The sequence below is a fragment of the Hemitrygon akajei genome, chromosome 27 (assembly GCF_048418815.1).
Source record: "Hemitrygon akajei chromosome 27, sHemAka1.3, whole genome shotgun sequence".
NCBI classification, from domain to species: Eukaryota; Metazoa; Chordata; class Chondrichthyes; order Myliobatiformes; family Dasyatidae; genus Hemitrygon; species Hemitrygon akajei.
In genome coordinates, this window is record NC_133150.1 from 47,169,129 (window position 1) to 47,192,734 (window position 23,606).

Sequence of the window (23,606 nt, forward strand, 5' to 3'; positions counted from 1 at the left end):
CTTGTCCCCATATCCCTTGATTCCCCTATCCATAAGATACCTATCTAGCTCCTTCTTGAAAGCATCCAGAGAATTGGCCTCCACTGCCTTCTGAGGCAGCTCTCTAGGAGAAGAAGTTTTTCCTTAACTCTGTCCTAAATGACCTACCTCTTATTCTCAAACCTTGCCCTCTGGTACTGGACCCTCCCTGCATCTGTAACATATTTCCTGTCTCTATCTTGTCCAATCTCTTAATAATCTTATATGTTGCAATCAGATCCCCTCTCAATCTCCTTAATTCCAGCGTGTACAAGCCCAGTCTCTCTAACCTCTCTGCATAAGACAGTCCGGACATCCCAGGAATTAACCTCATGAACCTACGCTGCACTTCCTCTACAGCCAGGATGTCCTTCCTAACCCTGGAAACCAAAACTGTACACAATACTCCAGGTGTGGTCTCACCAGGGTCCTATACAAATGCAAAAGGATTTCCTTGCTCTTGTACTCAATTCCCTTTGTAATAAAGGCCAACATTCCATTAGCCTTCTTCACTGCCTGCTGCACTTGCTCATTCACCTTCAGTGACTGATGAACAAGGACTCCTAGATCTCTTTGTATTTCTCCCTTACCCAACTCTACACTGTTCAGATAATAATCTGCCTTCCTGTTCTTACTCCCAAAGTGGATAACCTCACACTTATTCACATTAAACGTCATCTGCCAAGAATCTGCCCACTCTCTCAGCCTGTCCAAGTAACCCTGAATTCTCCTAACATCCTTATCACATGTCACACTGCCACCCAGCTTAGTATCATCAGCAAACTTGCTGATGTTATTCTCAATGCCTTCATCTAAATCGTTGATGTAAATCGTAAACAGCTGTGGTCCCAATACCGAGCCCTGTGGCACCCCACTAGTCATTCCGAGAAACACCCATTCACCGTTACCCTTTGCTTTCTATCTGCCAAAATGGTGGGAGTGAGTTTTGCGGGAATGGAGGGGGGTCAGGAGGGTGACAGTGAGTTTTGTGGGAAGGGAGTGGGTGTGGGAGTGGAGGGTGTGAGGAGGGTGACAGTGAGTTTTGTGGGAATGGAGGAGTTTTGTGGGAATGGAGGAGGAGTTTTGTGGGAGTGGAGGGAGTGAGGAGGGTGACAGTAAGTTTTGTGGGAATGGAGGGTGAGGGTCTGTTTGTAAGAATGAAAGGAGTGAGAAGGGTGTGTCAGTCAGAGTGTATGAGTGATTAGACTGAGGGTGTGTCTGTGGCAATGGGGCAGAGTGAAGGGGAGTAGAGTGATGAGAGGGGAGTGAGTGGAATATAGAGGCAGTGAGGAGGGTGAGTGATTTTTGAAAGAAGATGGGAGTGAGTGGAGTGAAGGAGGTGAAGATGCGCCTCTGGGAGTGCGGACGAAGGATCTGGACAGTGACGCGGGGTTGTGGGCGGGGAGGAGGCGGGATCAGGACCACACGCGATTGGTGGCAGCAGGGTTGTGGGGCGGGGAAGGCGGCTTCGCGGACTCCTGATTGGCTAAACCGGGGTGGGCGGGTCCGGGGTGTTTAAAGGACCGCAGCCGCGGTGCGTGCCCAACAATCGCGCCTAGCGGTCCGGTTGCGCAGGAGCTGCGGGTCGCAGTGACCATCACCACAATAACAACAATGCCGACGGTCTCTGCATCGCAGCCGCCGTCTCTGCTTGGCGCCCACCTCAACCACCCCCTCGCCGGGCACCAGGGACCAGGGTGCCTGCGGTCCAGGCCCGGGGCATCGGCGGTGTCGTCGGCCGAGCAGTTGATTCTCCGCTGCGCTGCCCTGAAGGCGGGCAGCTGCGGCCCCAGGTCGCCGCCGGCCCGGGGAGGGGGAGCCGGAGCAGCGGGGGCGCAGGCTTGGCGGGTCCGGCTGAAGGTCGGAGCCCATCGGCCGCGGGATGTCCGTACCATCTTCCAGCAGGCCGAGGACCCGCGGGTGCCGGAGGAGAAGGGCGAGGGTCACCGCTTCAGGCCGTGCACCCTGCACACCTGGTGCGACCTGTGCGGCCAAACCATCAGACCGGACGGGACGAGCGTCCGCTGCCACAGTGAGTCCATGTCACAGCGCACCGGGACAGGACAGGTGCCCGGACTACCGGGGAGGGTGGGCAATTTGAGTGTAAATGACCGTGGCCGACCCTACCGCAAGTGGTTCTGCGCTTCTGACCCTGTCAAGATGTAGTGCACTCGAGCAAGGATCCATTGGGGATCGCAGTGAACCCGAGAGGGGGAATTCGTTGGGTACCGTAGTGTACCGAGCGTGGATTCATTTTGCGATCGTAGTTTGCCCGAGTGGGCATTGCAACTACCCGAGTGCACCACAACGGCACGCAGCGATAACTGACCGTGCACAATTGATGATGGCCAGGTAGTCAGTCCCGAGGGTCAGTGCATCCTACTCGGCAACGTTTATTTTTCCAGCGCTTTAGTTGCGTTTTGTTTATGACGATTGGCCCGAGCTCTCTGCGCATCAACAGTTTAGAGAAATCTTTGGGAGATACGGGAGACAGCTAATGCTGGAGCCTGCAAGAACTCTGCGGGTCGAGCAGCATCTGTGGGGGGAGAGGAATTACGGCTCGACCAGAAGTGTTAGTAATTTCCCCGCCCCTCTCCCCTCCACGGATGTTGCTGGACCAGTTGCGTTCCTTCAGCAGTTAGTGATTTTTTTGGTGTCATATTTCGGGTATATGTAGTTCTGGACTAACGACAGTGCCTTCTGACGTCACAACCTTTGCTCGTGCTTCTCTGTAACCATTTACCATTTTAAGTTGCTACGTGATATTTTCCATCGTTATAACAAACGACATGATCCTCGATGTTGAGTAATTGCCTGAGAAAGATCAGACGATGTGCTTCCTACAGTTGGTCTGGCAGCGACCGAGAAGACGATTTATATTGGTGAAAGGTGGCTGTTCTGAAAGAAAGCGTTGTTTGTCTCCACTTGTGCATCGCGACCCCCTGACCATGTCCGACATGTTCTGTTTTCATAGATTTACACAGCACGGCAGCAGGACTCTTCGGCCCAAACAGTTCCTGCTGGCCAAGGTGCCCATTTATGCTAATCCAGTTTGCCCGCCAGCCGCCAGGGGTTCCCAACTTTTTTTATGCCATAGACCCCTACCTTTAACTGAGGGGTCCGAGGACCCCAGGATGGGAATGTCTGTTCTAAACCTTTCTTATTTGTTCTGGAGGAACTCAGCAGGTCAGGCAGCATTGGATAAGAAGAAACAGTCGACATTCTGGGGGAGACGCTTCATTGGCTTGAAACATCCACAGTTTGTTTGCCTCTGATGCTGCCTGGCCTGTTGAGTTCCTCCAGCATTTTGTGTGTGCTACTCTGGATGTCCAGCATCTGCAGAATCCCTCCTAGCCTGTCCATGTACCCCCTCCAAGCTCTCTTAAATGTTGCAATTGTTATCTACCTCAACCACCCACTCTGGCAGCTTGTTCTATTTATAGAGCTGAAAATCTGTGCCCCTCAGTTGTAACTTCAGATTTCCAATATCTGTAGCACTAAAGTTCTGGTTATTTTAAAGGAGTTATTTTGACAGCAAATGGTTTAAGGTTTGAAAATACGCATGTGTATTAGACCATAAGACATAGGAAGAACAGAATTAATCACTGTCTACTCAACGGGCCAACCACTCCTTGCGAAAGGCCATTAGCACTGCTTCCTCACTTAATGCTGTCCCACAGTGCTGATTCATTAAAGTGCGATTGATCCAATATCTTGCCTGAACACCACAGGGACATGCCTTACAAACCCCCAATTGCATTTTATGTTTTTATAAAGAAAAGCCCTCTGGGCCAGCAAACATCTGTACTGATCTGAGGCCTTTGCTGGTTGAGGTCGACCATGGATGTTGTGTCCTAGCTGTCTAGGTATGTAAGCCAGGACAGTACAATACCGTGAACAAGCTATTGCCCATGTAGTATGCTTCCACTCTGGAAGCTTATCTCCAATGCCAGTAAATTCAGTAGCTCAAATGAAACATTGGACGAAGATGATGGTAAAACTACTGGATCACTGTAATTGCTCACCCTTTCAGGAGGTGAAATCTTTTATCCTCACCTGGCCAGGGCAATTTGAGATTCTGGATTCACTGGCATGTTGCACTCTGACATGGCCACTCAGTTTAGGGAGAACTAGGAATCAGCAATAAACCTTCACCTTGCCAGACATGCACAAATAATGCTGCTTATTATGCTGTTGACGGTGCCGCAGCAGAACGTTGTGCACTTTAAGGTAAAATTGGGGAAACGTGACAAAATGTGTCTGATAATGTACCATGTTATTTAGACTTGCTCTGTATATAGTTGAAGGCAGGGACAATGCTGATTACACTGTTAATTGTCGTTTGGCTTTTGGAGCGGCTGCTGCCCGAGATTGTTTTATTCATAGAATTGCCCTTGAAATAGAGCTGTGTGTGTGTTTGTGTGCATCTAGGCATATATATGTACTGTATATACGTACAGCCAAACTGCGCAGCGCTGATCTTGATGTGATTACCAATAATTATGAAGCTCTACTATGCTAACATCCGTCAATGTACGTTGTAACAGTTAGATTGTCAGCTGTTCCAAAGAATGCCTTCTGAGATTAGTAACCTTATAACATTACTGAAGCTAAGAAAAATTTATTTGGTGCCTTTAATGTAGTAAAAATCCCATGGCAGTTTATAGGATTGCTGTCAAGCAAAATTGGCTTTATAAAGAATCGCTAGACCAAAGCTCTTAAGTTTTAATGAGAATCATTAAGGTGGTAGGAGAGATGATGAAGTCTGGAAAAGGGATTCTTGAACCTAGGAATGGAAAAGTCTATGGAAGGTGGCGGATACTGCCCAGTCCATCACAGGCAAAGCCCTCACTACCACTGAGCACATTAATGAGAGGAATTGCCACAAGGAAGCATCACCCATCATCAAGGACCCCCACCATTCAAACCATGCTCTCTCCTCGATCCTACCATCATGCCAGAGCTATAGGAACCTTAGTTCCCACACCACCAGATTCAGGAATAGTAGTCACTCTACAACCATTAGGCTCCCGAAACAGTGTGGATAATTTCACTCTCCTTGACACTGAACTGATTACATAACCTATGGACTTGCCTTCAAAGACCCTACAACTCATGTTCTCAGTATTATTTGTTTATTTTTTTATTTACACTATTTGTCTTTTACACATTGGATGTTTGGCAGTCTTTGTTTATGTATAGTTTATCATAAATCCTTTTGTATTTCTTTATTTTCCTGTAAATGCCTACAAGGAAATGAATCCCAAGCTAGTATATGGTGACATATACAGACTTTACTGATAAATTTACTTTGAACTTTGACTGAAGCAGATGAAAGGTGTGGTTGCTAGTGGCAGCCGTGATGAAGAAATGCTACCACCTGACAGGATTTGCAGGGTCGGAAAAGGTTGAGACAATTATGAGGAATGAGAGCAAAGGGCATTTGAACAAGAGAATGTTAACTTTACAGCCAAATGCTCCTGGACTGGGTGCCATCGGTAGCTGGTGAGAGCCCTCGGTGCAAGGTGGGCACACCAGAGTTTTGTTTTTTGCACCAACTGGAAGATGGCAGTCTGACCAAGACATGGAGTCAAAGCAAGATTGTTGAGTTTAGGAGCTTTGTGTCCAGCTTTGGTTGCCCTGTTAGAAGAAAGACATTGACAAGCTGGAGAAGGATTGAAGAGGGCACTTCCAGAATGAGGGTGCCTAAGTTGTAGGGAAAGGTTGGCTCTTTATTCCCTGAAGAGCAGGAGAGGTGACCTCATAGAGCCATGATAGCACAGTGGTTAGAATGATGCTGTTACATTTTGAGGAGTCAAGAGTTCAATCCCGATGTCCTCTGTAAGGAATTTGTACATCCTCCCTGTGGAACAGATGGGTTTTCTCCAAGTGCTCTGGTTTCATCCCGCAGCCCAAAGGTGTGCCAGTTGGTAGGTTGGCAGGTTAATTGGTCATTGTAAATTGTGATTGGGCTAGGGTTGCTGGCATTGCAGCTCAAAGGGCTGGTAGGGCTATTCTGTGCCATATTAACAAATAAAAATCATGGAGTATTAATAAAGGTTGGGGAGTCCAAAACTAGAGGACACAGATAGAAAATAAGATGGGAAAGATTTCAGAGACCAAAGAGGTAATTTCATCAAACAGAGGGTAGTAAGCATCTGGAACAAGCCACCAGAGAATGTGATCGAGGCTAGTAGGATTGCAACATTTAAGAGGCATTTGGGTAGGTACATGTAGGGTGGGCTTGGAGGGATATGGGCCAAACAGGGCCAATTGAAACTAGTAGGGAGGGTGCTGTGATCAGCATGGACCAGTTTCTGTGTTGTAGTACTCAGTGACTCTGAGCATTGGCGTAGAATTTAATTGTGGTGTACACACTCTTGTTTGGACATACACTTTTCAAGAGTAAATTGAATTGAGAAAAGAAGGTACCGCCATTTCTCAAACTGAAATCCATTTGTGAAGTTACAGATTTTTAGTTTTTGAGGAGCATGTGGGCAGCCAACTTTGCACAAGTATAATTTGCAGAGTTTTCAGGTCTCCACATCTGGAGTAATACTCAAGCTGTCTGCCGGATATGTCCTATTGCATGTTCGAGTTTGGCAAGAGTTCTACATATTTGAGTTTGTAGAATGCAGATATGCTGATGGGAAAGGTACTTTACAAATATATAATGTTTAATTCTCTTGGAGTACTTAACAGCCAGTTAGTAAGTGTGAGAAATCTACTGTGGTATTGGATTCCAGTTATGTTTGTGAAACTTGTGAAAGTTTGAAGTTCCTCTTGGTTGAATGATATAATTGTTACTGTAGTTACAGTTGCTGAGGCTAGGGGTGCTTTTTCTGAAATAATATTGTTCATAACCCTGATTAGAATACACTCATTGGTTTAATTCATGCAACTACATTTGGTTTAATAAAAAAACGAATATAGTCATTTGATATAGTTACCAACTTTAAAAAGTGCAAGAAGTCATGTATGTTGTGAATTGCATTTCAGTCAATGTTATTTTAAAGGCAGGTTGCCAGAGTTCAGCGCTTGTAGTTTTTGTTTTTTCAAAAAAAAGCACTAAACTGACAATTTCACATCAATGAGAAAGTAGATTTGATCTATTCTTTTATTGGTTATCTTCCACTGAAACTGGAACTGATTATTTCACCAATGTAGCACTGCTTTATTGCAATATTATGACATCCTAGTCCTTTCTGGTTGTTAGTAATCCACTGGTTTTGCGCATTTATATAATCATTCCAATCAGTACTGATGTTAAGTGGTCAGTTAGTACTATTTATCAAAATATTATCTTACTTGAATGCTACAGTTTCCATTAAGGCCACTTCAGCCATTATCTGGTAAAAGTGCTTATTAATAGCTATCAAAAACATTTGTTAACTTTTATAAAACAGTTTTGGATCACATAGACAAAATCTTGGAGGAGCTCAGCAGGTCAGGCAGCATCTGTGGAGAGGAATAAACAGTTGATGCTTTGGGCTGAGACCCTTCATTAGGATTGGAAAGGAAGGGGGAAGAAGAGAGAATGGAGAAGAACCCAGAAGATTCTGCCCGAAACCGTGACTGTTTATTCACCTCCGCAGATGCTGTCTGACCAGCTGAGTTTCTCCAGCATTTCGTGTGTGTTGCTCAAGATTTCCAGCATCTGCAGAATCTCTTGTTTAGTTTTTATTTATTTATTTAGCGAAACCGCGCGGAGTAGGCCCCTCCAGCACCATGGACCACTCCGCTTCAGCAACCCCTGACAAACCCGATCAGCCCTAACTGATCACAGGACAACTTTCAATGACCAGTTCTCCTCTCTGGTTTGATTCAGACTGCAGGAGGAAATCTGAGGACCTGGAGAAAGCTTGCAGATTCCACGGGGAGTTCATACAGAGACTCCTTGCAGACAGTGCTGGAATTGAACTCTGAACTCCAGAACCCCCTGAGCTGTAAAAGAGTTGTGCTGACTGCTGAACTACTGTGTGGACTGGTTATCTCTGAATCAATGGTCTGTTTAAAAGCACTTATAAAGAAATGCTGAATAAATAGCAAAATGAGAATACTGTATACCTGGTACAGTAGTGAAGTGCATAGTTTACTGGACCTGGAGTGAGTGATCTGGACCATTAGGGCAGCTGGGAATTAGAGGTGATCTTGGTAACCAGAAGGTAGTTTTAAAAACCCATATGATTAGATTTATTTATTTAACACATGTACATCGAAGCATACAATGAAATGTGTCACTTGTGTTAACAACACATCTGAGGATGCCTGGTGGCAGCTTGCAAGTGTCACCACATAGTGGTCCCAATGTAGCACTGGTTTCACTAACATAGCAAAATGATTGAAGGAAGGAACTCTGCTGTCTGTACTTGATATGGCCTGTATATGATTGTAGATCCACTAATGAGCTCAATCTATTTATTTTTTTAAAACTGCTCCTCAGTTCAGGGGTAATTAGGGATGAATGACAAACACTGGCATTTTCAAAGTTCAGAGTAAATTTTGTTCCTTGGACTACCTTGAGATTCAATTTATAGCAGGCATTCACAGTAAATACAAAGAAATATTCCTTGTAAAAGATACAAAAAGATCAATGAAAGGCCGCACATGATGGACAAGCAACCAATACGCAAAAGACAACAAACTGCAAATAAAAAATGAAGAAATAAAGCAATAAAATCACATGCAAATACAAAAAGAGGGAAAGACAAATAATAAAAAATAAGTAAGCAATAAATATCAAGAATATGAGATGAAGAGTCCTTGAGAATGAGTCCAGAGGTTGTGGGAACAGTTTAGTGATGGGGCAAATGGAAATGAGTGAAGTTATCCCTCTGGTTCAAGAACCTGATGGTTGAGGGGTAATAAGACCACAAAACCATAAGATATAGGAGTAGAATTAGCCCATTTGACCCATCAAGTCTGTTCCATCAATTCATTATGGTTGATCCATTATTTCTCTCAGCCACAATCTCCTGCCTTCTCCCTGTATCCCTTCATGCCTTGACCAATCAAGAATCTATCAACCTTTGCCTTGAATATTTGTAAAGACTTCCTCCATAGCTGCCTGTGACAATGAATTCCACGGACGTCACTCTCTGGCTAAAGAAATTCCTCCATCTCTGCTGTAAAAGGATGCCCCTATATTCTGAGGCTGTGTCCTCTGGTCCTGGATCCCCCCACCATTGGAAGCATCCTCTCCACATCCACTCTATCAAGGCCTTTCACCATTCGATGGGTATCAATTAGGTCACTCATTATTATGAATTCTAGTGAATACCAGCCCAGAGCCATCAAACACTCTTTATATAGCATGCCGTTCAATCCCAGAATCATTTTTATGAACCTCCTTTGAACCCTCTCCTGCGTCTGCACATCCTTTCTAAGATAAGGGGCCCAAAATTGCTCTCAATATTCCAAGTGAGGCCTCACCAGTGCTTTATAAAGCCACGACATTACATCCCTGCTTTTATATTCTTGTCATCTTGGAATGAATGCTAACATCACATTTGCCTTCCTTACCACAGACTCGACCTGCAAGTTAACCTTTGGGGAATCCTGCACAAGGACTTCCAAGTCCCTTTGCACCTCCAATTCTGGTGTTTTCTCTCCATTTAGAAAATAGTCTAATCTTTTATTTCTTCTACCAAAATGCATGACCATACACTTTCCGACACTGTATTCCAACTGCCACTTCTTTGCCCATCCTCCTAATCTGTGTAAGTCCATTGATAGCCTTTCTACTTCCTTAAAAACTACCTGCCCCTCCACCTATCTTCATATTATCTGCAAAACTTTGCAACAAAGCCATCAATTCCATCATCCAAATCATTGACATATAATGTAAAAATAAGTGGTCCCAACACAGACCCCTATTGGACAACACTAGTCACAGGCAGCCAACCAGAAGAGGCTCCCTTTGTTCCTGCTGTTAGCCTCCTGTCAATCATCCACTACTTTATCCATGTTAGTAACTTTCCTGTAATACCATGGGCTCTTAACATGTGTGGCATCTTGTTAAAACCTTCTGAAAATCCACGTACACAACATCAAATGATTTTCCCCTTTGTCTATCCTGCTTGTTAATTGCAGTTTCTAAACCTGATAGTGTGGGTCCTGAGGCTCCTGTACCACCACCTTGATGGCAGCAGTGAGAATAGAGCATGACCTGGATAGTGGGGGCCCTTGAAGATGGATGTTACTCTCCTGCAACTGCACTCCATGTAAATTTGCTCAAAAGGCGCTAATGTGAGACTTAAATTGTTTATCAGTTACTTAAATTTGAAGGAAGACAAGCCCCAGAATGAATAACATTTATTTTCAAGACTGCTAATAAACTGGTCCTGGTCCCTGAGATAGGAAGTGCTAACAGTGGTACAAAGGATTAAATGGACAAAGTAAACAATTGTCTAGAAATTGAAGATAAGCAGATTGACTTTGCATGCTGCCAACATTTTCCTCCTTGCACTGCTCTTAGTGAATTTGACCCAGGCAAACTGGCAAGTGTATTGTTTTCTTTTGTCCTGGAAAATACAAGTTAGAAATATTCCTGTTATGATATTTATCAGACGTGTTTTGTTTTGTCTTTGGTTCTCTTCTGATATGAGTTTATGTATCTGGTATAAAGTTGGCCAGCCCTCAGGCCAATGAAATTCTAAGCCTTACAAGTGAATGTTTCAACACTGGATAAGCATTGAAATTATAACTGTAGCACACACTTGCAATGTATCTCAACATTTAGCAAAATTTATGGCCCTAAATAAGTACTTCTACTGCCTTTACATATGTTGCAATTAACTTGTGAAGATGCTTAACATATCAGCACTTCCAGAATCACCTTAATGTATATTAAAAAAAAACACTGAGATGGACCACTCTTAGTCTGATCTATACTCTTGGTCATGGGTGACCTCAAAGGCAAGGTTGTGGTCTGCTTGGAGGAATGCAAGTGAAGTTACCAGATTATTATGGAAACATTCTGGCTCATTAATATTCTTAAGGGAAGGACTCTATATTCAAGAAGAATTGAAAATTGGCAATAAATATTGGGTTTTCTAGAGATGCTTGGATTTTGTGAAAGAATTGAAAATCCCCAGGGAAGGTGGATTTATGATCATTGGGCTTTGAGTGAGTGCACCGTGCCTAGTGAATAATTTTAATAAAATTATGTTTGTGATGGGATGAGAGTGCTTTGAGGCTGTGGCTAATGTCAAATTGTTTTATATGCCTTGCTGGCTCTCTTGACCTAATTTGAACAGGTAACAAGATGTAAAATGAAAAATTAATTTACTTTCCAGCGATACTGGAGGAACCAGATAAATGTAGAAGAATGAAAGCTATTTGAGTGTTTGGTCTAGGAGCCAAATTTTGGCCATGAGCCTTTATCCTACAGCTCAAACATGCAGCATTTATAACTTACTCTGCTATGATGTACTACTTCTGGCCTCTAACATTTAAAATGAGAGAGGACTAATCTAGCAAATCAGATGTCTTTGGGAGCATTACTACACACTGTATTCTACAAATGTATATTGCCTCTCATTTATATACAACATGCACTAGAGGACTCGTCAGACCACAGTCAGTTGACAGCATTTGCAAATGACATTACAAATTCAGTGGTATCACTTCTTCCCTTTTGTAAAATGACCTGCTTATCGGCGCTATCAATATGGGATCTATTGCCAGCAATAGTGGAGTCATTAGGTATCAAGTAGGTATTCAGATTTATAAGATTACAAAAAGTTTAAAGGAATTTTATTATCAAAGTCGCCGTATACAACCCTGAGATTCATTTTCTTGCAGGCATTCATGGTAGGGCACAGAAATACAATAGAATCAATGAAAAGCTACACACAAAGACTGGCAAGCAACCGATGTGCAAAGAAGACAAACAATGACTTTTACTCCACTGAGGCGGAGGCCTGCACCGGCTGCCGCAGGCTTCACATCTGAGGATTCACTTCCATTCTAAATGGCCTTTCCTTACATTTATTTTTCGCTGCCCATTGGGTGTTTGTCGGTCACTTTTAAAGGGTTCTTTTGGGTTTCTTTGTTTTGTGGTTCTTTATAAAGAGATGAATGTCATGGTGGTATAATATATACATACTTTGATAATAAATGTACTTTGAAGTACAAAAATAAAAAAATAATTATGAATAAGTAAATAAAAAATAATACTGAGAGCATGCATTGTGGAATCCTTGAAAGTGAGACCGTAGATTGTTCAGAATTATGATGAGTGAAGTTATCCACACTGCTTTAAGAGCCTAATGGTTGAAGAATAACAACTGTTCCTGAACCAGATGGTGTGGGTCCTAAGGCTAAGAGATTTTAGGAGCAGGAGGATTTGTGTCTGTGTCAACCAAGTATTGATGTTGGATGAATTTTTCTTACCTGCTCTTGGCCCATAGGTTTTTCTCTCATTATGAGCTTGTCCACTGCTCTTTCAAGCAGTGAATTTAAATCCAAACTGCAACCTCTTTGTTCAGATCAATTCTAAGCCACATTCTAGGATTACCGACCGTTGATTAGTCTATACTTTGTAGTTCGGGACTGCTTGTGATATGGGAGTTGTTTGGATCAGATGAGATGATGAGTGCATGGACACAAAGGAGAATGTTGTATACCCCAGTCCCCTGCACTTTGTCGCAACCTATACGGCTGCCGTGGGGAGTGTTCTTTAAATAGTAGAGATGGAAATGATGGAGCAGCTGTGAATGTCTCATACATTCATCTTTTTATGTCATTTTCCATTGTTGTCTGTAAGCAGTTTGTACGTTGTCCCTGTGACTGCATGAGTTTTCTTGGGATGCTCCCATTTCTGCCCACATTCCAAAGATGTACGGGTTAATAGGACATATGGGTGTAATTGGATGACGTGGGCTTGTTGGTCTAGAAGGGCCAGTTATTGGCCTGTATCTGTAAAATAAAATAAAGTATCATGTGTTATCTGTAGTAAACAATGGTCTGTTGTCAAATTCTGCAAATGAAGATGTCAAATAGAATCCTATAACAAGATTTTTCTTCATTTGCATGTTAGAGATTTAATTGAATCAAATTAAGTGTTGTAAATGGTTCCATGGTCTGTGTAATAAATAGCAGGCTGTCAGGCATTAAAATTCAAGCATACTCCTATAAGGGGGATGAGATAGATAAATTATGCATATTTTGACAAACTTGCTGTATTCTGTAGGCATAAAGTACAATATAAAATTAATATAATTAAGAAACGTATTATGTTCTGAAGGCTATAGATTCTAGTGTAATGATATTTTTGACCTTTTGCTTGTGAGGTTTATGGTTTTGTGCAAACCCCTGTTGGCAAGACACAGTTGATAAATCATTTAAGTTATAGTTCATCTCCTGTGCAAATTGAACCAACCCATCCTCATACGACAATCCTGCCACCCCAGGAATCAGTTTGGTGACTCTTCATTGCATTCCTGATATGATCAGGAGATTAAAACTGCACATGGTCTCCAGCTGTGGTCTCACAAGGCCCCATTTAATTCGAATGACCAAATGACCTTTCATTTTATGATTACTTAATAACATTTAAGATATCTTGTGATTAATTATAATACTTAAAATGATTTAAACCTATTTTAGCCTTTCACTTTGATAAATATATTCCTAACCATCTTCTCAGGATCGAGGATGACTTGCTTCATTTATGGGTTCTAAGTTGACTGAGGAGTCCAATGTGAGGCCCACAGACCCTACCGTGGACAAGGCAGATGGTTGGGTAGGGTTGTGTGAGAGCTGGTGAGCTCTTTTTGATGTGGTTTGGGTTCCTGATACATGGATTCGGGGCTCAATGCCATCTAGAACGCCCCATCATGGGCTAGGTATTTCCGAAGTCAGGCAGACATCGAAGGTTTTGTGAACATTTCCACTGCTCACTTGTTGAGCTGTTGTAGTGACAGGACTTGGATTGAATGTGAACAATATGGCCTGAGTACAGTCTACAGTCTCAATACAAGAGGCGTTGGCCAGGGAGAAAATGCTGATGTTGATGTGCTTATCCAGCCAGTGGATTTGAAGGTATTTGCAAAGATGGTGGTATCTTTTTTGTGCTGTGAGGTACCTAGTGTAAAGTGGTCCAAATTTCAGGTGCTGTACGTTTCCCCGGTGAAGGAGTTTGGAATGAGGAGTGAACAGCTCAATATAAATAAAAGGCAAATTTGGGAAGGTAACAAATTTCTTAACTCAGAAGGCAATGAATTTCAGAAAATGCTAACACGCAGGGTTTGGAGACACTGCATATTCAAAACAGTGTTTGATAGATTTCTGGATTTAAAGGAATCAAGGGATATGGCAGGAAAATAACGTCTGAGGTAGAAAATTAGTGGTGGTGTTGCTGAATGATAGAGCAGATTCAAGGGCTGATTCATGCTCCTGTGTTCTCACACTAACACTTGTTTCAGTCTTTCTTGAAGTGGCCACCCCTCACTACAAACAAACTTCAAGCCCATTGGTACTAATCTATAGAACTGATAGAAAATTATTCAACCCATGCCATGTGTATGTATGAATGGTGCTGATGAACTTCAAGTTCCAAGGCATAGATATGTAACTAGGTGACTGTTGAATACCATTTTGTTTTATTGTTAAAGTGCACTTATTTATTCACCGTGGTGGTGCCAGAATCACTGCCTGTGCCTTAATGCATGTGTGGAGTAGAAAAAAGAGTTGAAAGGTTCGAGAAGGGATGTTGAATGCTAGTCAGGGTGAGGAAAGATTTTCACTAGTAAGGTGTCAGCGCTGGATAGTGTGGTTGTGCCTAGTAGGTTAGTTATTTTTAGTAATTTAAACTCCAAGGGAATATATTGTAAAAGTTTTTGTAAACATTTATTTTTGTCTTCCTTTACTGTTTCATGAATGAATGTGAATGTAACGGAGTAATGTGAAGTGCTGATCTCTGTTCACGTTGCATGAGCGAGGAGAACTTGTTTCAGGATCCAGCCTATATGTGTTTGGAAGTTAAGCACGTGCGTGCCAAAGTGAATATATCTTAGTTAAGATGAGACGTATTTATTCACATTTTTGACGTATATAAGGTACAGGGTTAGTGGGATTCTAATGTTTTTTTTGGAATTGCCACTCCCACATTGGTTTTTTATATTTTATTTTATTTATTTTCATACTGCAAACGTTATAAGGGTGTGGACCAAAATTAAGCTGAGATTGTACAGCAGGAACTGCGGTTTTTAAAAAAAATTAATTTTGTTGTTTTTATTTTGATACTTTCTGCATGAAAACATCTAAAACAGATAAAGGAATTACAGACGTGAGGAAGTATATGTTGTCCTGCTTGCGTGTTTTTCTCCAGGCTACAGTTATCTTAAACCTATGCTGCCTTGTTTTTGATAGCCATACCAAGGGAGAAACGTTCTAACTACCCTATCAATGCCTCGTTTTATAAACCATGATTAGATAACCCCTCAGCCTCCTTTGCTCCAAGGAAAATAAGCCCAGCCTTTCTAGTTTTGCCCCATAACTGAAACCCTCCAATCCATGCAACATCCTGGCAAATCTATGCATTCTCTATATTGTCACAACCAGAGGTGTGCATGCATTCCCAAATGCAGTCTAATCTGTGTTTGGTAAAGTTGTAGCATAGCATCTTGACTTTTAGATTCTGTATCCCACCTTATGAAGGCAGGCATGCCATATGTCCTCTTCATTACTCTGGCTACAAGGGTTCTTATTTTCGGAGAAATATAGACTTGAACCCCAAGGTGCCTCTTTCATCAACATTCATTAGTGCCCAACAGTGTCTTACTACTATTTGACCACTCAAAATGTATCTCCTCACATTTGTTGACATTAAATTCCATCTGCCAATATTCCACACAACTTTGCATCATACCTTTTACATTAACATTTAATTCGTATCACAAATAACAAGTGTCCCAGCACCTATCTCTGATACACAACTGCTAAGAGTATAAGAACATAAGAACTAGAAGCAGGAGAAGACCATCTAGCCCATCAAGCACTCACTGAGATCATTGCTGACATGGCTGTGTACTCAGTTTTGCCTACATGCCTTTTTCCCATAACCCTTAATTCCCATACTATGTAAAACAAAATGTCTGTCTAGCTGTGTCTTAAATATTTTAATCAGTATCCTCTACTGCTTCTCTGTGGAAAGAGTTCCATAGATTAAACTCTCTGGAAAGACCACTTCCTCCTCATCTCTGTCCAAAATCTACTTCCGTGAATCTTGAGACTATGTCTCCTAGTTCAAATCACACCTACCAGTGGAAATGACTTTCCTGTCTCTAATCTATCCTGTTCATAGTTTTATGTTTCTAATAGATTCCCTCTCATTCTTCTGAATTGCATTGTGTATAGTCCCAGGTGACTCAATCTCTCCTTCGAGGCTAACCCCTCATAACCCGGTGATCCCTCATAACCCGGTGATCCTTTTCCGCACTGGCCCAAAGCCAGTATACCTTTTCTCAAGTAAGGAGATCAGAACTACGTACAATACTCCAGATGTAGCCTCACCAATACTCTGCACAACCCTTCTTCAACCAACCCTCTCATCTACTATAATTAAGCTCATTTTGAATCCAATTAGCCAACTTCCCTTGGATTCTATGAGTCTTTGCCTTCTGGACAAGCTTATCCTTAACAAATGTTTTACTAAAGCCCATGTAGACAGCACTTACACTGCCTTCTTTTCATCAGTCTTCCTAGTTGCCTCAGAAAACTCAAACAAATTTGTGAGACATGATTTCCCCCAAACAAAGCTGTGCTGTATATCCCTGAACAGCCCTTGTTTTTCCAAATGTACATAAATATTATCCCTTAGAATTTTTACGCCATCATAGGGAAACATAAGGATGCAATCAATTTCTGGGTCAAGCTAAGAGTTGTTCATGGGTTAGCTCGTGCACAACAGCTATCTTTCATTGAAGTAAATCCTCGCAGAGCTAACTTCCACTCTTCAGTATGAAGTTCAGAATCTGAAATGTTAGAACTATGCATTAGGGTTAAGGTTAGACAAAGTGGCCTCCCTGAAAAGCATTTCAAAGAACACGGTGGTAGGCCACCAGGAAATGAAGTGCTCTCTGGAATGTCTATTGGCATCAACAATTAATTATTCTGTCTTGATGACTCCAAATGAAGATGCGCAGATGTTTCATGATCATAAAATTGATGCAGCAAGCTACAGTCATCACCGCAAATGTTTCTGTCTTGGAAACAAGACTCAAACTTCTAAGCAATTTGGAAAAATCTGGACCTGTACTTTTAAAGGCGCGATTATGTAATGTATGGATCTATTTCTTTTGGAGTAATGATTCCCTTTAGAACTACGTATGATCTGCTGTCTGTGCATGTGCATTGTTCTAATCTGTCTTTGCCTGCGATGTGAATATACCAGTTAAAACCATCTCACACATGTGTGTCTTTATTTTAATTGATATGTGGTTGCACAGACTGCATTTCATTAGTCATTTTAAGCTTTACATGCGGTTCATGGTGTCCTGGTTTAGTACTTGTGTTTTACCAAATTTCTAGATAACACTTCAAAGTCCAAAGTAAAATTTATTATCCGAGTACATGCATGTCACCATATACAACCCTGAGATTCTTTTTCCTGCGGGCATACTCAGCAAATCTATAGAATAGTAGCTGTAAACAAGATCAATGAACAAGCGAGAGAATAGAAGGCAACAAACTGTGCAAATATAAATAAATAGCAATAAATAATGAGAGCATGAAGTAACAAGGTAAAGAGTCCTTAAAGTGAGAACATTTGTTGTGGGAACATCTCAATAGGTGAGTGTCGTTAACCTCATTTTGTTCAAGAGCCTGATGGTTGAGGGGTAGTAACTGTTCTTGAATCTGTTTGTGTTGGTCCTGAGGCTCTTGTACCTTCTATCTGATGTATGTTTAATCATACCATGAAATTTGTTAGTAAGAGGACAATAGTATCAAGATCGAAGACTAAAGATGTGCTATATTACCTCTTTTTCACAACTCCTCTATCATGTGAGAGACTGTCTGCAATACTCTCATCCACAGAGCCATCTGTTTTACAGCTTTCTGGAATAAATGCTTTCTCTGAGCGTCCCAAATTCATGAATCCTCTGAAGAGCAGTTCTTAGTTCTGTTGGTTTCCTATCTGCATGCTGATGACACAAGGTTTACCTTTTCACCTCTGAATCTTTCCATTTTTTTAATATATCTGATTCATGGTTGATTGATCTCCAGTGTTCTCCAGTTGCACATAAAAAAGCAGAACTGCTCTCATCAACTTGCGGCATAAATTCCATCTTCTCCCTCAGCAAGTGTTTAAGGCTGACCTAGGGTCTGAGCTGAAGTAAATTATCAATCTTTTCAAATTGCGCTATCCATGCATTTCTCCAGTGAAATCCTCACTGATTACTTACAGTAAGCTATTCCGACTTTATTCTGGCTAGCTTCCCTTTCCTCAATTAACGTAAATTTCATCTGACCAAACACTTATCCTTCACTTGCCTATCATCGCTATCCTCATTGAACTACATTGGCTTCCAGTTCCTAATTAGCTAAAATGTTAAATTGTCATCTTTTGTTGAAATCCTTGACTTTGATAACTTCTCCAGCTCAAAAAGACATCCAATTCCTTCTCTCTGGTTTCTTTACAAGTCCCTTTCTTCCTAGCTGTCATTATTAAACCACTGTGTCATTACATTTTCCGGTCTTTAGAAGATTGTTTCTTAGACCACCCAAACCCTCACCATCATTGAGCACCTTTACATGGAGCACTGCCACAAGAAAGCAGCATCTAGGTCATTCTGTCTTTACACTCCTGCCATCGTGAAGGAGATATAGGAGCCCTAAGGCTGATTTATACTTCTGCGTACGGGCTATGCCGCAGCCCACACCATAGCCCTGATTTTCACTTCTGCGTCGCTCTACGCCGTAGCGAGCATGTGTTGGTGTGCGCCAAAACGCTAGTTGACGGTGGTGTTTCTAGGCCACTGTGCTGAGTTTCTTCGTGAGAGACATGGACGAGGAAATACATTTCAAACGTTTCCGCATGTCGGCAGGTAGATTTAGCGATTTGGTTAATCTGTTTCGCATCGGTGTATGCACAGCCTACAGACATGGTGGAGGAGAAGCAACCGGAAATGTGTAGGAGGAAATGCGATGCTACCAAGCGGACCAATCGGAGTTGTTGTGGTCTGCGTCGCCATGATGCGTGAGTAACTTTTCTGGAGAGGTGCACTTCACCCTACGGCGTAGGGTACGCGGTACCTACGACATCAATGCGATGCACAAGTATAAATCAGCCTTTAGATTCCACACAACCAACTCAGGAACAGTTATTACCAAACAACCTTTAGATTCTTGAACCAGTGTGGATAACTTCACTCACTTCAATGCCGAACTGAGTCACCCCATCTAAACCCTTTCTCTAGGAAGATAGCAATCAATATTTGGGAAATTAAAATCTCACATCACAACAACTCTTATTATTACACCTTTTCAGGATTTGTTTCCCTATCTGCCCCTCGATATTACTATTGGGCAGTAGACTTACTTTCAAGAACTCTGTAACTCATGCTCAGAATTATTTATTGATTTATATTATTTGCATGATTTGTGTTTTGCATTGTCTTTGTCTTGTCTTTTGCATGATTTGTCTTTTGCATGATTGGCTTTTAGTTTTCCAAGTCATCTGGTTTTCGTTGTCTTTTGAAGTATTTTGGGAAGTATTTTTATGTTAAAGGCACCATATCAATGCAACTTGTTGGTTTATTGGGATTGCACATTTTAGAATAAAGGTGACTGATAATTGATACACACAAGATTCTGCAGTTGCTGGAAATCCAGCAGGTTCTTTAAGGTTGTTAAAATTGGGAGGAGTAATGGGATAAGCTACTGTTACCTATTAAATGCTCCCAATGGTGTGCGTCTCAAATGGCCTCTGACAACCCAGTCCAGCTCCTGGCCTTCCCGTGTGGCTTAGCTGCTAAGCCCAGCGGAACTGTTTGTATTGACAGTAGAAGGGGCAAATAAGGGTTACTGGTGCCTGACATGCAGTCACTTTGGGCAAATGAAGCCTGTCAGTTGTAGTTGGCAACTCATCTAGGAGAAGGGAAACTGATTTGAAACTTCTGCTGCCTTGTAGCTATACCCATTCATGGGGAGGGCTTCGAGAGTAAACCCCCCTCCCCCCCCCAAGGTAAAATCTGGAGCTAGAGTCCCTAATGGAATCCAACATTGACTTCAACGCTGTCTGGCAACTCCTGCGACACATCTGCTGCCAAACTGTATTGGTATCTGCCGTTCCTTTGGATTCATCAGCTGCTCAGAGAGGGGGAGCTTACTACATGGGCATCAGCTTGCTCCCCGGCTCGTACTGCCATGGCTTGTGTACCATGTAGACAGCTGGGACACAATGTCCACAGCCAATCCCAAACAACGGAGGGTCTCCTGACTCATGACAATCCAGCTTAACACGTACAAAATGCTGGTGAAACTCAGTTAGGTCAGCGAGTATCTATAGATAGGAATAAACGATTGACATTTCAGGCTGAGCCCCTTCATCAGTGCTGAAAAGGGAGGGGAAGGAGGACAAGGCAGAAGATGATAGGTGAAGTCTGATGATTGATTGTATTTTTCCTTGTGCAACTCTAATATTTCTTTGCAGTTATCTTAGCTGTTTCCTAAAATTAGCTTCTGTGTGAAAACAAGAGTATTTCCAATTTAATTTGTACCATTTGACAGGAGGCAATTTTACAGAATTATGCCCATGAACAATTTCAGTATGCTTGGTTTTCAGTAATGCAGTTCCCTGAATAACAATTATTTTAACTTTTAAAAATGTTGCCTTTAATATCTCAGGTGGATCCCAAATCATCTAGTCATCAAACTAAAAAGAGAAAGAACATTTTTAAAATCCAAAATTAACCTTAAGGAAGTAACAATATTTATTATTCAGGGAACTGCATTACTGAAAACCAAGCATACTGAAATTATTTTCCTAGTATAGATAAACTGAAATAAACCAGAAATAGCTGGTGCTTTTTTCAGTCTTTGACTATTAGTTACTTTCCCATATATGCTAGTACGTATTTAATGTAACTTGGGATTTTCCACAACACAAGTTGTTATTTCCCTAATTCTAACTTGAGTATTTTGGTGGGGGTTCCTGTGCTTAATATTATGTAATGTAATCACGAGTTTCACCAATCTTCTTAATGAATTTGAACTTCTGCCTATAAATATAATCTAAATTATAGACTTGTATGTTGTAACTCTTTACATTTAATGGAATATTGAAATGGTGCTGTCACACACACGCTAAAGACAGATGATATCCAGATGTCCACAAAGTTGTAAGGGAAAGATCATATAATCTTAGTTGTACATTGTTAGTTAGCATCTGAAAGAGGAAGTTGGGTTAATATGGGTAGTAATCTTCGCAAATAATTTCACTTCACGCTTTCAGTGTTTACCTGCTAGAAAATTTGAAATGTGATACAATGGAATAATGATAGCCTGGTGCCCGGATTGATAATCATAAAACAGAACAGTACAGCACAGTACAGACCCTTTGGCCCCGACAAGTTTTGCTGTCCTTTAGCCAACTCAGTGTAACTCTCCTACAATACACTCTATTTTTCTTGTGTCCATGAGCCAATCTTAGAGTCTCTTAAAAGTCCCTAATGTATCTGCCTCTTCTACCACCACCCTTAGCAGCATGTTCCACCCATCTACCACTCTGTTTTCAAAAAAAAACAAAACGACCACCTTTGACTTTCCTCCAATCACCTTAAAATTATGTCCCCTCACCTATTGGCCATTTCCACTCAGGGTGGTGGTGGGGTGGGGGGGAGAGTCTGGCTGCTAGGCTCTCTGACTCTTATCATCTTGTACACATCTATCAATTAGTTTAAAACAGTAGTAATCAAGTAAATCAGGAATAAGAAATCTAGCAGTTTATAATGGCGACCATGCTGGTCACGTTAACTGTGGGATCAAAATCAATTGTCCCTGAGAAGCTGGAGGATTTATTAGTGAAGAAACATTAACCACATGTATCTGTTAGACAATAGACAGTAGGTGCAGGAGTAGCCAGCACCGCCATTCACTGTGATCATGGCTGATCATACACAATCAGTACCCCCTTCCTGCCCTCTCCCCATATCCCTTGACCCTGCTATTACAGGAGAACACAAAATGCTTCCTGTCCTGTGGTTTGGATAGTCTTTTCAAATTAGAATTTGCAAACAATTGACATGCCTAACAAGGAGGAAGATAAAAATCAGGTGGGGTTGTAGGGGTCATAGAGTCATACAGCACAGAAATGGGCACTTCAACCCATCTGGTCCATTGCAACCAAGCTCCCATCAGAGATGGTCAGTCCCATTTGCCCATGTTTGGCATGTATCCCTCAAAACTTTTTCCTATCCATGTACTGTGTAGCTGTTGTTGATAGACCTGCCTCAACCACTTCCTCTATCAGATTGACCCATATGGACCACACCCTAGGTGAAAAGAACTGCCCTTCAGCTTCCTATTAAATCTGTCTCTTCTCAGTCTAAATTGATAACCTCTAGTTCCTGATTCCCCAACCCTGGGGAAATAAAAAAAACTGTAGGCCTTCAGCTTACCACCTGTTGTCATGATGTTATGATCAGAGGCAACACGAGTGAATCTGCAGATGCTGGAAATAAATAAAAACACAAAATGCTGGCAGAACTCAGCAGGCCAGACAGCATCTATGGGAGGAGGTAGTGACGACGTTTCGGGCCGAAACCCTTCATCAGGAGTGAAGTAACATGGGATGGTCGAGGGGGGATAAGGAGTGGGGGGAGGGATGAAGTACAGAGCTGGGAAGTGATGAGCTGAAGGGAAATAGGCTAGGGGGAAGGTGGAGAATGATCAGAGGCGACATAGTTCGTCATTCAGAGAAGTTAAATATTTTCAAGTCACATCAACACATTGATAATGTAGACTACCGCAACTCCGTTCCACTGGTTCATAGGTGAGACCAACAGCAGGGGAGCTGGCTTGTTGCAAGGACCAGGCCCTCATGTCACAGCCGCCTGGGGGAGGAGATGCCAGAGGCGGTGTGGGAGGGAGTAGAGACCTCTCTGGGCATGCTGAAACCCCTGCTGGTTTGGGACTGGCCCCTCCCTTCGGCGCTGCTCTCCAGTGTTTGCTCGGTCAAAGACAAGCTGCACCAGGACAGCAATCTAAACACCATTAATCTACAGGCCATGCCACTCAGGGACTTATTTCTGTGTGACTGGATGTTTTTCTGTTTCCGTAAATGTATGTACTGTGTGCTGTTGGTGCTCAACTTAGCCACCAAGGGGATCTGTTTCGTTTGGCTGTATTCAAATGGTTGAATGGCAATTAAACTTGACCTTTTATGGTAGGTAAATCATATTTGACAAATTTGCTGGAGTTCTTTGAGGATGCAATGTCCAGAGTTAATGGAGGGGATTCAACAAAAATCTTTGAATTTCAGAAGGCGTTGAGCAAGGTGGCACAAAAGACTGGCACACAAAATAAGAGCTCATTGAATTGAGGGCGTGTGTTGACATGGATTGGAGATTTTACAAAAGAGT

General features: G+C 42.2%; 1 protein-coding gene across 1 annotated transcript in view; it reads left to right on the forward strand.

The window, feature by feature from the left end:
- The first annotated feature begins 1,568 nt into the window (after positions 1 to 1,568).
- Positions 1,569 to 23,606, forward strand: part of rassf5 (Ras association domain family member 5) — a 102,311-nt gene continuing 80,273 nt past the window's right edge. The window contains exon 1 of the mRNA XM_073030865.1: positions 1,569 to 2,050. Coding sequence (XP_072886966.1) covers positions 1,633 to 2,050 — 418 coding nt within the window. The 5' untranslated portion in view covers positions 1,569 to 1,632. The remainder of the gene's footprint in view (positions 2,051 to 23,606) is intronic.